Source organism: Pleuronectes platessa, chromosome 5, assembly GCF_947347685.1.
Source record: "Pleuronectes platessa chromosome 5, fPlePla1.1, whole genome shotgun sequence".
Lineage (NCBI taxonomy): Eukaryota > Metazoa > Chordata > Actinopteri > Pleuronectiformes > Pleuronectidae > Pleuronectes > Pleuronectes platessa.
This window is the reverse complement of record NC_070630.1, coordinates 416,818-432,653: the sequence shown is the minus strand read 5'-3', so window position 1 is coordinate 432,653 and position 15,836 is coordinate 416,818. Positions and strand designations below refer to the sequence as shown.

The 15,836-nt window shown below is 45.4% G+C and overlaps 2 protein-coding genes across 2 annotated transcripts; both read right to left on the bottom strand.

The window, feature by feature from the left end:
• Nucleotides 1-2,654: 2,654 nt before the first annotated feature.
• LOC128440602 (putative gustatory receptor clone PTE03) lies at nt 2,655-4,524 on the bottom strand. The gene is made up of 2 exons (XM_053423352.1): nt 4,504-4,524; nt 2,655-3,578 (listed from the first exon to the last, which is right to left on the bottom strand). The coding sequence occupies exons 1-2, from the start codon at nt 4,522-4,524 to the stop codon at nt 2,655-2,657; spliced, it is 945 nt and encodes a 314-aa protein (XP_053279327.1).
• Nucleotides 4,525-14,298: 9,774 nt separating this feature from the next.
• Nucleotides 14,299-15,379, bottom strand: LOC128440359 (olfactory receptor 1509-like). Its single transcript, XM_053423046.1, has 2 exons — nt 15,361-15,379; nt 14,299-15,266 (listed from the first exon to the last, which is right to left on the bottom strand). Exon 2 carries the CDS (start codon nt 15,241-15,243, stop codon nt 14,299-14,301), a length of 945 nt encoding a protein of 314 aa, XP_053279021.1. The 5' UTR covers nt 15,244-15,266; nt 15,361-15,379.
• Nucleotides 15,380-15,836: the final 457 nt, after the last annotated feature.

Genomic DNA, 15,836 nt, shown 5'->3' with positions numbered 1-15,836 from the left:
ACAATGTCAGCTTCACACTTTTGCAAAACAATACACACAATGATCTGCAAAACATTAAACACACTTGTATACATTAAACACAGAAGGATATCAAGATGTCACTTCCTTGCAATTCCTAAGCACTGCCTGTCAAATGCCCCCCCCCCCCCCCCACCCCTATGGGCCAATTGGTTAAACACAGCCATCAGGTGTTCAAACACATGATTGCTTAATTGTAGACACACCAATCAGGTTTAAGCACTTTACAAATGCAGCAGCTGAGTTCACCTGTTTTCAACCTAAATGGAGCTTGTGCTCAAAGAAGAAGAAGAGTGAGGGTGAGAGGGAGAATCCACGGAGGAGGAGAAGGCTGCGGCTGTGGCATTAGTAATGATGTGTGTGTGATGTTCATACTGCACACGTAACTTTCATAATGTAAATGTACTGTATTCCAGACCCAATGCTGAACTACACAATCTTGTCTTTCACTGTATTTCTGAGTTTTACAGATGGATGACGAGGAAATCACATGAATTCATATTCATAGATGAGGCAGGGTTCATAGGACAAAATCAAAAAGGAGAGGCAGAAATATCATTGTCCACGGGGCTATGATCCATGTCCCAGGGCAGCGTGGGGGTAACATCCCCCTTTGTGCTGCCACTACACAGAATGTGGTCCTCCTCCGTCACGACAACATGGGTCCTTACAACACAACTCACATTCTCACATGTTTGGACCGATTACACAACATCGTCACAGCAGTAAATCACAGGCACCAGATGCAATCCACTGTCATCTGGGACAATGGGTCATTCCACCGCTCTGCTCTGGTCCAGAACTGGTTTCAACACCATCCACAGTTTACAGAACCATACCTTCCACCATACTCTCCGTCTCTAAACCCAATCAAAGAGTTATTCTCTGCTTGGCGGTGGAGGGTTTACGATCTCCAGCCCCAGGCTCAGGTTCCCCTCATTGAAACTGTACTGGATACACAATGTTCTGTTGTCTGATATTTGTCGAGCTTACAGTGTTATGCACACTCCTGTAGTAGCATGACAACTGGGACATGTTGTGATTCTCCATGTTGACATGTTGACTGATTTGGGGATATGAAGAGAAATAAATGATATTTTCATGAGTCTGCAGCATTGGTCTTGTGTTGTGTTTGGTGAATTTATTGTATATTTGCACTTTCTCAGAGTACTTCACTTATAGAACTCTAATCACTGAGAACTGGAATTGCTAAAAGTGTTTAAGGTTAGTAACAGCAGTGTGTAACTGGCTAGAGCAGAATTAAGTCATATGAAGCATGTGTGTTTCATATGGCAAAAAAATATGGTTTTGATAAATAAGTGTATAGTTTTTACAAGAGTGTTTAGTTTTGCAAAGGATCTGAGGTGTTCTGCTGATTGGGTGTGTGGTTGTGCTCATTGTGTTTAGTGTGTGAAACACCGGGCCCTGTTTTGAAAATCGTGCTTAAGCAATAGAGAAAAACTGTAACTGGTACCTGTTAACTGCTAAGTGCTAACTGATGGCTGCTAGCTGATAGTTAGCTTTTAGCTGTGAGCAGATGGCTGCTAGCTGATATTTGTTAACAGTCAGTAGATCTGGAGGTGATGACTTTCCATTTATTTCCTACTTGGCTACAAACTGAAGAACAGAACCACATCATCTGCAAAGAACAGAAAGGGGAGCTCTGAGGTTCTCCTCAAAGAGGCGGTACCTTTAAGTCCTGTCCATCAACATCACAGATGTTTGGTATAAAGGGGGCGGAGTCTAAACAGCTGTTGGCAGGAAGCACCATTTGTCACGAATCCTTCGACCCGACAACAAACATCAACATTAGTGACGCAGTGTTTTAACTTGTTTGTGGCAGAAGAAGCGACGCCCGTTGATCCAGGAACAGAAACATGAATTCATCCGTTTTTTATAAAGATCAGTTTTAAGTGTGATGATTAGAAAACATCAGAGAGATGTGAAATCATATCTCTCAGTTTTCTTTTATGAGATGAAAGAGAGAAACGAGACTGATGGGCCGAACCCTCTTCACACATTTATTCATATGAAATCGTTTCACAATAGATTTTGTTTCTTGCAAGTTTATGCGATTGAAACATTGACTCATGTTTATATTTTGTCATTTATTCTAACTTATAATAATAATAACAGGAACCATAATCTGAGAATATTTGACATTAAATCTACGGCAGAATTCTTCAGGTTAAAAAAAGCATCCTTGATGTTCTGCTGTGGAACGTTCTGCAGAATAGAAGAAATCCATACTTATAAAAAACATTTGTTTCTACAATAAAATCCACCAATCAATGAAGTTTCATTTGTATTGTCTCATATTCATGAATCCCTGTTTGTCTCATGGATCTCAACAAGGAGCCACATCCTCTGATGATCAGGAGTCAAACTGTCGGGCACATGTGAGGAGCAAGTCTAACACCATGAAACCAGATTTCAGATGAAGACGAGTGAAACACGAGTGAAGTGTTTCTACACAAGAGGAACAAAGAGCGATCACAACTGGGATGTGAGTTCTATTGTTCCTCAGTTCTAATCATCACACCATATCAAACCAGCTCTGCATCATCTTCACTGAAATCAACTCTTAATAAAAACATCTTCAGATATTTCATTCAGACCTAGATTTACCATGAAAGTTACATTTTACCAGCGAGCAGACTTTTACATGAGATGCGTATTTTGGTCAAGTTCAGTCCGTAGATGAAGGGGTTGAAGAGCGGCTGACACGTGATCCAGTATAAAGACAAACAGACGCGCAGCGCGTTGGGAACGCTGCGCATGTCGAACCTGCTCTGAAACACCTCGAACGTGGCACCGCAGCAGAAGTTGAGCAGCGACACCAGGTGGGGGGTGCACGTGCTGAAGGCCTTCTGTCTCGTCTGCTTAGAACCAGAGAGACAGATTTTTAAAATCTTCACGTACGTGAAAAAGACAGAAAAGATGACTCCACCCACGATGACTGTGGAGTAAATGGTTCCGTAGATGTTGTTGACTGAGGTGTCGGAACAGGCAAGTTTGACCACATTGTAATTATCACAGTAAACTTTGTTGATAATGTTTCCACACAACTGCAACGGTGCACTCAGACAAATCATCACAGCAACTTCCACAAACGGGAACAGCCAGCTCAGAGCGATGAGCACGGCCACTCTGTTCACCGTCATACGTGTGTTGTACTGCAGAGGACAACAAATGGCCAGATATCTGTCGTACGACATCACGGCTAAATTACAAAACTCCACATTCGCATACGTGTACAAACAGAAGATCTGCAGGAAGCAAAGAGGACGAGAAACAGTGTGAACGTCTGAGAGGATCTGGAGCAGGAGCAGAGGAAACAGCCCTGTGCTACCATACAGTTCATTTACAAACAGGCTGCACAGGAACACGTACATAGGTTCATGGAGACTTCTGTTCATACAGATAACTACAATCAGCAGCACGTTGGCACAAAGGATCACAACATACATACAGATGAGAGTGATAAAGAACAAGTGTCTCAACAGTCCAGAGTCATAAGCAGCCAGAGTGAAATAAGAAACTCGTGAAGAGTTCATGATGAATCACAGGAGGATGTCCGTGTTTCTGAGTCAGAGAAGACGAACGACGGCAGCCTCCTCCTCCGCTGCTGCTTTTAACTGGTCACCTCATCACAGTAAGCGTCCCAGTTCAACCTGACACGTGTGTACTCATAGGAATACTCAGCACTTTACATCGGTACAGCATGAGGGGGGGAACCCAGGGTAGCCACACATGGCCTGTGATACAATATGATCACGAAACTGAGCAATTATCAATAAATTGTGAGACCATCAGAACGATTCATCAGGAATCTGTGAACCTGAAGGAAGATGATCTGAAGGGTCAAAACAGGATTTATGTCAATTTCACAAAAACACTTCAGTTTCCTCAACACAAAGTTCACATGTGACATCACGTCAGCTAAAATAACTAGAACCTACAGAGGGTTTTATATATAGACATATCGTATATATGTACATATAAATGTAGACATACATACACACATGTCCAGATGAAAGCACAAAGTCAATGAAGGGCTCGGCCTGTTTCTGTTTCTAACGTTGAGCATAAATTAATCTTCATGTTTGAACTAAACTCTTTAAACAGATTCTTCATATAAACACATGAAAAGCTGCTGCTCCAGCTCCAGTTGGAGCCGAGGCTTTGAGTCGCCTGCAGGCCAACATGTGGATCTGAAGGGAGATGAGACAAAGTGTCGTCTGGAGCTGGAACAACATCCAACTGGACATGAAAGAATCCGAAAATAGGGAACCAGATTTCTGCTGATTTACAATTTATAAAATCAAGTTCATTAGTTCATCATCAGAGATTGAACGAGACCTGACGTCGTCAGCTGATCAAAAGATAAAACACTTTATTTATTGAACGATAGTAAAAGGAACAACTCACAACACACCGGTACAAAGGATCCTCAACAACGACAGGACAGACATGAAGAAGTATTTTTAACTGCTGATGGGACATGTGAGATCTGAGCTGATCGTTTGTAGCTCCAGGATCACAGCTGCAGCCACATCATAGATCCTGGTGGTGGATCCAGATCCTGATGGTGGATCCAGATCCTGATGGTGTCAGTTGATGGAGGACTATGATCAACATGTCTCATCACATCTTCTACCATCAGGAACTCCTCAGTTCATCTGCTCCATCATCTTCATCACACATTATGTATAAACATTTTAAAATGAAGTTACAAACTGGTACTTCTCATGTAGTGAATCCTGTTGTTGTGTTGTTGTGTTCAGGTCCATCAGCATGTGTGTGTCCTGGGAGAGGATCCTCACATGGGACTGAGATTTATTCACTGATCACTAAGTTTCTGTTTGACTCTAGTTGAGTTAAGAACAGAGGAAGTTGATCCTTGTGAACATCTATGAGACAAACTGGGAATATGAGACAAACTGGGAATATGAGACAAACTGGGAATATGAGACTGATAGAATGTGATTGATTGAATATGGTAAAGAGAGATTAGTTGATAACAATCATCTAATACAAGTGTTTCACAGACGAATCAGTATCAGTGTTTGATGATATAAAACATTGATTTGTCCCATCCTCTTCTCTCTGTCAGTCACTCACAGGACTTTTCCTACCACAGCTTCGCTGATGACACCCAACTAATCCTCTCTCTTCCCCTGAAACACAGGAAGCAGCAGTAATCTGTCTGTCTGACGTCTCTCAGTGATAAGACTGAACTACTTTCCTTCCAGGGAAAGACTCCTCCTACCGACGACCTGACAACTCTGTGTCCCCCCCCCCAGGCCCTGGTCATCTCACTCCTAGACTACTGCCCCCCCTTCCTGGTAGTTCGACCTGCTGCTGCCCTCCGACCTCTGCAGCTCATTCAGAAACCAGCAGCTTCACTGGTCTTTAACCTGAGTTCACTCACGCTCCCCCACTTCCTTCACTGGTTACCAGTGGCAGCATCTGCTTAAAGACACTAGTACTTGGTACCGTGCTGTGAACGGATCGGGTCCAGTCTACATCCAGGACCTGGTCAAACGTTACAACACGTCCACTCCGCTCTGCATCGACCAATCAGCTGCTCCCTCACTGTGAGGCACAGCTGTCACTCAACAACATCACGACTGTTTCCTGTTCCGGTCCACATGGACATCAGGACAGGAAATTGCTTGTGTCACTGTGACGATGCTCAGGCTGTGATGAAAACATTATTAAATCAGTTTATGAATGTACATAAATACATATGAACTTTTATATCCATATACAGAATGTGAAAGGTTCCTCAGAGCAGAGGAGGAGTTCTGGGTCTGGATCAAACTGAACCTGGTTCTGTGGGTTTGCAGTGAAAACACTTTGTTGGAGAGTTTGGACTTTTGAAAGTTAGTTTCATGTCTTTGTCTCTTTGTTTTCATATCGTTCGTCTGGAGAAATGTCCAGTGAACCTGTGCAGGAAGGTTTTCGGGTCACAGAGGAACTCGTTAAATTTGGATGCAGATCTGGATCAGGGGGCGGATCCAGGAATCAATGATCTCTTTCTTTACCTTTTGTGACATAAAACAATAGTGATGAAAAGTATCAGACTGATAATCATCAGTTTGATTTGATCCAATGACACTCGAGTGAATTTCAATGTGTTCATAAGGAGACTGTTGTTAAAGGGATGTTCTAGTTTACTTATACTCTACATTTATATTATATATATAGATTAATTCACAGTTCTTAGACACATGGTCAATAAACTTCATCAGTAAAAGGTTACTGTTGGGAAGAGATGCATTGTGGGAGATGTATTCTATTTGTTTTTCCAACAATCTTACGTAATGTTTTATGAAGTCTGAGATTAACACTGAAACACTGAGTCACAGTTTCAGGATGAGAGACGCGCTAAAGCTAAAGATCATGAAGCTTCTGATTAAAACGTCTGAGGCTGAACCATGAAATAACAAACATTGAAGTGTAAATGAGCTTTAATTTAAATCGGCGTCTTTCATCAACACGTTTGTTAAAGTTGTTCAAAATCCCTGTGACGTCTGAGCGCAGATGAGGAGTTTCCAGGCGTTTCGTATCGTTGACATCTGCAGTCCGAACATGAGAGGAGTCAACAGCGGCTGAATGATGAGAAAATACAGAGACAGGAGGATTCTGAGCTCCTTGTGGCTTAAAGACAAAGGACAGGAACAGACTGGATGCTGGGCCTGGTCTCCGCCTGACGATCAGTGAACAAGAAGTGAAAGTCCCTGATAAAAGAGCATTTCAGTGAATGTGAGCAGGAATCAACTCAACAGCTCCAGAAAGTTTTCTACACGACAAGAATCAGAAAGTTAAAATTCACATGAAACTTTCAGTTTGTCATGTGACCTGAGGTCCACGGGTCCGGGGGGAGGTCCTTACCGGTCCTGCTGATTGGTCTCTGTGGAAAACTCCAAGTGCTCCGTCCTTTCTGAGGGAACCAGTGGAAACTGTGTCTCGTGTGAAGACGCCTCAGGGACAAACACGTTGATGAGCTGCAGTGACCTTTGACCTGAGGGACTTCATTAACCGTGTCCAACTTAATGAGGTGATCGTCCACCTGAGGACACTTCAGCCTCTGGGAGCTGGAGTTTGAACTCTCACTAATCAGTGTCTTCATTGTTTACACAACAAGCACGGGTGCTCAAAGTGGAAAAACTGGCCGCAAGTTCAAAAAAGCCAGAACTTATACAAAGAGGCGTTTCATAAAACGTAATATGAAAAAAGACATGAAATCCTCCTTATTTTCTTGCAATGAGCAGCATTTAAAATGAAAAAATTGAAGAAAATCAGGTCAAACAACATCATCATCTCATTGATTGATGGACTTCATTGACACTGTATTGATTGGCAAAAGTAACTCATATTAACATGTAATAAAACGTTAAATGTCAACATATGTTATATCTAAGGTTGAAAATATCCAGTAAAATCTTCTAAAATTCATCCTACGAAGTAAAATTGATTAATCAATAAAACAACCAAATTGTATTTGTAAAGCCCATATTAACAAACCACAATTTGTCTCATAGGGCTTTAACATTGTGTGACATCCTCTGTCCTTAACCCTCAACAAGTGTTAGGAAAAAGAGTATGTACAAACTTCATAAAGTAACTCACATCAACCTTAAACATTCATAGAGATTTTAATTAATGCATCATAAAATATGAAGTTGAAAGGATTAATTGCAGTAGCTGTTTTTTTCTAGTGAAATCACTAAGAAACACAAACAAGCTGGGGGGAGAAAATAACCTAAAAAAAACTAGTCTTAAGTCATCAGAACCGTCTGTGCGGTCAGTGTCCATGGGGGGGGGGGGGGGGGGGGGACAAGTGACGGATCAAGGGGAGCTGAATCACTTCTCGTGTCTTGTCAAATTTACATGTGCTGGATGGTTCCTAGAGGACACTGCAGGAAAAGAGGAGTTTGTTAAATCATCAGAGACTTTCACAGAAGTGTGTCTAGACAAAATAATGTTCAAAACAATAATCAAAGAGATCATGGATAACACATACAGTAAGCCTCTGAGGCCACACAACCCTAGATGTCAAAATGGATGCCATGGCTGTGGCCTGTCCATCGTCTCAGTTGTCAGGCAGATTTCTTCTGTGTTGTGGCAGAACGGTTGTGTGGTTAATCATACACATCTCTCGCTGCTTCTCAATCAGTGGGAGTATCAGTGTGTGTGTGTTTTCAGTTGAAGGCATCAGCTGGTCCGATGGAGCTGGAACTCGTTTGCAGTGGCTGGCGTGGATCCAAGTGGCTCTTTCAGCAACTTTCACAGCTGTGTAGGTTGTGAGCAGTATCTGGTGAGGCCCTTGCCACCTGCGTGAGCGCCAATTCTTTCTCCGGAAGTCCTTGACCACCACGAAGTCGCCTGGCTGGAGGTTGTGAAGTGGTTCAGTAGCTGGATGAGGAAGGGAGGAGGTCACCTGTGTATTCTGATGTCTGAAAGAAACGAAGTTAGGTTAGCACAATAGGACAACATGTCATCATCAAACAAGTCTGTGGATGGAAGCGGAGACTGAGGAGCCACACCAATGTGGGGAGGAGTTGCAAAAAGAATCTCATAAGGTGAAAGGTTAGACCTGGTTGGTTCTCATCCTCATGTACATCAGCACCAGAGGCAGGACTTTTGTCCATGCAAGACCTGTGTCTTCACAGCACTTTGCAAGTTTAGTTGTGAGTGTGCTGTTCTCTCGTTCCACAGCTCCACCACTGGCTGGATGATATGCACAGTGTGTTCGCTCATCCATACCGAGATGAGAACCGAGTTGTTTGACACCTTCGTTTACGAAGTGTCTGCTAGGAATTCCCAAACGTGGAATAATGTCTCTTAATACTTTGATGACCACACTTGCAGTTTGTTTTGAGGCAGGAAAAGCTTCAACCCATTTTGACCACATGTCGACCATCACTAAACAGTGAGATTTACCTACTGATGGTGACAGCTCTATGAAGTCCATCTTCAGATGTTCAAAAGGTTGAGTAGGTGGTGGGTGTGCTGCCTGGCTGGTTACAGCCACTGGCCTGCCAACATTGTGTGTGGCGCAGATTACGCATGCCTGACAGTATTTTTGAGCATAGGTGGAGAAACCTTTCGTAAACCAATGTTCTGTGATCATAGATAACATCCCCATTTTAGATGTGTGATCTTTGCCATGAGATAACTTAGCATAATGGGGAAAGAAAAGTTTTGGCAAACAGGGTTTTTTGTCAGGACCATACGTCACACCAGCTCGGAACATAGCACCGGACGTCCTCCATAGGGAGATCTCAGGAGGAGCAGCAGTGGACTGTACTGCAGAGAGAGAGTAGGACATGTCAGATGTGAGTGCAGCTGCTTGTGTGTGAGAAAGAGGAGGTGGTAAGCGAGCTGCAGCTTTAGCCGCTGTGTCTGTTTCACTGTGATGTTGGGCATGTCAAGAAGAATAGTGGGATACCACAACCAGCGAGCAGCAGAGAGATGTGAGGTCTTCCGTTCTGTAAGAATGAGAGACACAGCATGAGGAACAAGGAGTGTCAAGTCAGAGTGAACTACTATGTCTCGTAAGGACGGTCACTGCATGTAAACATGGAAGGCCAGCTGCCACCGGATCAAGTTTGGTGGAGAAGTAGGCGACAGGCCGATATTTGTCATCATGAGAATGAAGGAGGATGGAAGTCATGCAGCGGTCTCTCTCATCCACAGCTTGAACAAAAGGTTTGTCAGGGTTAGGGAGAGCAAGAGTGGGAGATTGCTGCAGCGTCTTCTTCAGTGTGACAAATGCCTCGTCTGCCTCTGGAGTCCAAACCACACGTTCGTGAGGAGTGAGTGATTTGCCGTGGTACAGAGCACCTAAAGGGGCTTCAAGAAGAGCAAAGTCAGGAATGAACATTCTACAGAAAGAGCATGTGCAGATGAACGACATGAGTTGTTTCTTCGTCAAGGGTTTGGCATGTTAACAATAGCTTCTACTCTCTTATCAGACAGGGATTTGCCATCTTTGGTGACGACATGACCTAGAAACAATTACACCATCATTCACAGCCTTCAAATCCTGCACAAACTGCCACTCAATAGGTTGATCTTTGTCTCTGATCTTCTTAACTGGGAACAGTGGATTGCGGACGGGTGAATCAGGGCAGGGGAAAATTACACCAGCCTGCAAAAAGGATTCAAAAACAGGACAAAAGTGATTCTGACTGGATCACAGCTTCTGATGACACCCACATCACATTTGTCCTTTGCCCACAGTGTTTCAGGCAGATCTGAAAGTAAAGGAGAAACTTTGGACAACGTTGCATAAGAATGACGTTGTTACGATACGTGTCAGTTGGACCCCAGAGCGGAGGCAAAACACAGAGCACAGAGGTGGTGCGTTCAATGACGTTTATTTAACGTGGGACAAGGTAGATAGACGGGGTGCTGATGGCTCCGGGAGATCTTCAGCGCAGAGGAGAAGCAGTTGAGCAGGATGACGGGGTAGCTGGAGGACAGGAGAACAGACACAAGGATTAACGGAGATAATATCCACAGGAGAACCTGACTTAGGAGCCGAGAACGAGAAACTACCACTGTAGTGACGAGGACGAACTGGCAATGACTCCGCGCCCAGCCAGGGCAGATATAGTGAGCAGTTGATGAGTGCAGGTGCGCCTGGTGAGCCGAGTCATCTAACGGGACGAGCTGCACCTGCGGGAAAAGGAGAGAAGAGAGGACGAGGGGCACTGGAGGAACAGAGAACTGTGACAGTACCCCCCCCCCCCTCAACGGACGCCTCCGGGCGTCCCACCAGGACGGTCCGGATTGGCCCGATGGACGTCTCGGAGGAGGGTAGGGCCAAGGATGAGTCACCGGGAGATCCGAGACCTTTCCTCTGGACCGTATCCCTCCCAGTCAACCAAGTACTGGTACCCCGTGCCCCGTCATCTGACATCCAGGATCCTGGAGACAGTGTAGGCCGGATGACCGTCGATGAGCCGGGTGGGTGGTGGGGGCTCGGCCGGAGGGCGCAGAGGACAGGTGGAGACAGGTTTGATGAGGGAGGTGTGGAAGGTCGGATGCACCCTGAGAGCGGCGGGAAGCTTAAGGCGTACGGTCACCGGATTTATTACCTTCACCACCTCGTACGGACCAATGTAACGGGGAGCCAACTTCTTAGACTCCACCTGGAGTGGAATTTCTCGGGAGGAAAGCCACACCTTCTGCCCAGCTGTGTAGGTAGGTGCAGCCGTACAACGGCGGTTGGCCATCCTTTCGTTCCTGGCTGCCGTACGAACCAACGCTGCCCGAGCCTCCCTCCAGATTCTCCGGCAGCGGCGTAGATGGAGCTGAATGGAGGGGACGGCCACATCCTCCTCCTGCGATGGAAACAAGGGGGGTTGAAAGCCGTTCATTATTATGAAAGGGGTCATACCTGTGGCTGAGCTAGTCAGGGAGTTGTGGGCGTACTCGACCCAGGCCTGGTGTGAACTCCAGGACGAGGGATGTCGGGCAGAAACGCAGCGGAGGGCTGTCTCCAAGTCCTGGTTACCTCGCTCGGTCTGTCCGTTAGTCTGGGGGTGATAACCCGAGGACAGGCTGACCGAGGCCCCCAGAGCCCGGCAGAATGCCTTCAACACATGTGAGGTGAACTGTGGCCCGCGGTCGGAGACAATATCCAGGGGCAGACCGTGCAGCCGGAACACGTGCTGGGTGAGGTCAGCTGTCTCTAGGGCAGAGGGGAGTTTGGGAAGAGGGACAAAATGCATGCCTTTAGAAAAGCGATCCACAATGGTGAGTATGGTGGTGTCACCTGCCGAGGGAGGAAGCCCCGTGACGAAATCCACTGCGATGTGGGACCATGGGATGGGAAGTGGTCGGAGTAACCCCGAGGAAGGTTGGTGAGAGGCCTTCCAACGGGCGCAGACCGGGCACGCAGCGATGAAGGCCTGGATATCTTGAGTCATGCCGGTCCACCAAAAACGCCGGCGGATGAACTCCAGCGTCCGCTGGTTCCCAGGATGGCAGGCTAGCTTGGATGCATGCCCCCAAACTAGCACTTGGGATCTGAGGGGGGCCGGAACATAAAGGCGGTTAGGAGGACCGTTACCTGGACCAGGATCTGTGAGCTGGGTCTCCTTGACCCGAGACTCCACCTCCCAGAAGGCCGCCGCCAAGATGCATGATGGAGGAAGGATGGTCTCAGGTGCCTGACTGGGGATCGCAGGAGCCATCTGCCGGGAGAGAGCGTCTAGCTTGAGGTTGCGGGAACCAGGTCTGTAAGTCAAGGAGAAGTTGAATCGACCCAACAATAGAGCCCATCTAGCCTGTCGAGGGCTAGATGGGCTCCCAATTACCGACATCGTAGTTCTGCTCAGCGGGGGGAAAACGGTGTGGAAAAAAAGCACATGGGTGCATCTTACCGTCCACTGGGGAACGTTGAGAGAGGACCGCCCCAACCCCAGTGTCGGAGCCATCCACCTCCACCACGAACTGCAGGGACGGATCAGGGCACACCAGTACTGGGGTGGGGGGGGGGCTGCGACGTGGGACAGTTTTCTGAGGCTCGGGAAGGCGGCACCGCGGCCGCTCAAGGGCAGAGAACAAGGGCTTCAGCGGACGGCCCGGAGGCCAGTCAGGAGCACAGGACAGGGACTGGAGCTGGCACCGCGAGGACCTCTGATGCCGAAACCAGAGTAGCGTCTGCCGGGAGCCTCTGGCGTGGGGCAGAGACTGACTGTGACCCAATCAGGGCAGGAGGTGGCTGGTGCCTCCGAGCACGCTGCTGAAGAGGGAGGCTTCCACTGTGGATGCCCCCTCTCCAACGTCCACCCCTCATACCAGAACCCTTTTTTAGGCTGCGGGGTCCTCCCGGAGCCTAACAGCCCCCCAGGTACCATTCAGCAGATGGGGCAGGGGGCTGGTGCATGTGAGCTTGCTGTAGAGATGAAGGCAGGGGCAATTAAACACAGGTGACGACAATCAACGACAGGAAGTGAAGACAGAAACAACACACACGGAGAAGAGACTACAAAATAAAACAGGAAACAGAAAGCACAAAGAAACTGGAATCAACAAACTAAAAGGACAGAACTGACACAGCATGGCATGATGAGCAAATGTTACCTTTTTGATTCTTGTTGTTCTGGGCTGTTGTTCAGGATGAACTCATTTTGAGTCTCTCTGGATAAAAGCATCAGCTCAATGAAATGTGATTTACAAAAGAAACAATGAAGAAAAGATGTTTATACTTTACATAAGAAATCATCTTTATTTTCTTAGTATTTGCAGATGTATGTTTTTTTTTTATTGAGTTGTTTTGAATAATGTTAATAAACAAAAAGCGTCCATATCTTTATAGAAACAATACAATACAAGCAACAAAATATTCATATACTCACAGCAGCTCATAAATCCAAATGATAAATGATTATTAAAACACATACAGGCTTTCGTCCCAGTGTTTCTAGAAAAAAAAGGAATTGCTTGTGTCACTGTGACGATGCTCAGGCTGTGATGAAAACATTATTAAATCAGTTTATGAATCTACATAAATACATATGAACTTTTATATCCATATACAGAATGTGAAAGGTTCCTCAGAGCAGAGGAGGAGTTCTGGGTCTGGATCAAACTGAACCTGGTTCTGTGGGTTTGCAGTGAAAACACTTTGTTGGAGAGTTTGGACTTTTGAAAGTTAGTTTCATGTCTTTGTCTCTTTGTTTTCATATCGTTCGTCTGGAGAAATGTCCAGTGAACCTGTGCAGGAAGGTTTTCGGGTCACAGAGGAACTCGTTAAATTTGGATGCAGATCTGGATCAGGGGGCGGATCCAGGAATCAATGATCTCTTTCTTTACCTTTTGTGAAACAAAACAATAATGATGAAAAGTATCAGACTGATATTCATCAGTTTGATTTGATCCAATGTCACTCGAGTGAATTTCAATGTGTTCATAAGGAGACTGTTGTTAAAGGGAAGTTATGTATTTAGATTAATTCACAGTTCTTAGACACATGGCCAAGAAAAGTCATCAGGAAAAGGTTACTGTTGGGAAGAGATGCATTGTGGGAGATGCATTCTATTTGCTTTTCCAACAATCTTACGTATTGTTTTATGAAGTCTGAGATTAACACTGAAACACTGAGTCACAGTTTCAGGATGAGAGACGCGCTAAAGCTAAAGATCATGAAGCTTCTGATTCAACCTCTGAGGCTGAACCATGAAATAACAAACATTGAAGTGTAAATGAGCTTTAATTTAAATCAGCGTCTTTCATCAACACATTTGTTAAAGTTGTTCAAAATCCCTGTGACGTCTGAGCGCAGATGAGGAGTTTCCAGGCGTTTCGTATCGTTGACATCTGCAGTCCGAACATGAGAGGAGTCAACAGCGGCTGAATGATGAGAAAATACAGAGACAGGAAGATTCTGAGCTCAGAGAGAAACGTGCTCATATCAAACCTGCTGCGCAGGAGCTCAAACAAACAGCCGAAAGAGAAGTTGAGCAGCGACACCAGGTGGGGGGTGCAGGTACTGACGGCTTTCTGTCTCGTCTGTTTGGAACCAGAGAAACAAACTTTGAGAATCTTTGTGTAGGAGAACAGGATCGGAAGCAAAGGAACTAAGACGGTTAAAGAAACAATGAACAGTCCGTAGATGTTGTTCACAGTGGTGTCGGAACACGCTAACTTCACCACAAGGAAGTTATGACAATACAAACTGTCCAAGACGTTTCCACAAAGAGGCAAACGGATGTTCAACAATAGCAAAACCAGAAACTTCACAAAAGAGTAAAACCAGAGCACAATAATGAAGGTGACTGCTTTGTTCACCGTCATACGTGTGTTGTACTGCAGAGGACAACAGATGGCCAGATATCGGTCATAAGACATCACGGCTAAAATAGTAAATTCAACACTTCCGTAAGAATAAACACAGAAGATCTGCAGGGAACAAAGAGGACGAGAAACAGTGTGAACGTCTGAGAGGATCTGGAGCAGGAGCAGAGGAAACAGCCCTGTGCTACCATACAGTTCATTTACAAACAGGCTGCACAGGAACACGTACATAGGTTCATGGAGACTTCTGTTCATACAGATAACTACAATCAGAGACGTGTTGGAAATCAGGATGAACACGTAAATCACTGCAGTCAACATGAAGAACAAGTATCTCAAAGTTCCCACATGTAAATAAGCCTCAAGAACAAAGTAGGATGAAGTTGATGACGTTGAATTCAGCATCGTTTTCGTTTTCAGTGTAAAAACTGTTTAGAAATATTGAAACATTAACCCCCCAAAGAACTGAAATCCTTTGGTTCACTGAACACAAACAACACCTTTGTTTTCATTCCTTCTGACACTGAAGCAACACAAGCTCCTCTACATCGCGTCGCAAACACGTGAACATGCAGCTGAACTCACTCAGACGTCTGTTTAACAAGCAGCCGACAGAACGAGCTGCAGTCGACTGCACTTCTCAACGAGCCTTTAACAACAGGAACGTCCCCCGAGACCGTCCCACGTCATCACAACCCACTTCACGTTGCAACTCAGACCAAAGACTCTGCCTCTGACATGGAATTCATTCTCAAATTCATCTTCTCTTCAGACTGAATCACTGACAACGATTGATCAGTGCAACACGATTATCGTCTTTTACTGAGCTGAACAGTGTTCAGACAACATGACTGTCAGGGTTTCCTCAGAGATTTGAGCTGGTCCTCCACTTTAGCAATCTTCATAAAAAACTACTGATATTAATGTCCCTGAATAATCAGCGATAAAATGTGACTGAAGCAGTCGAGTGCTGAACTGAGTGACGAGGTCGGGAACTT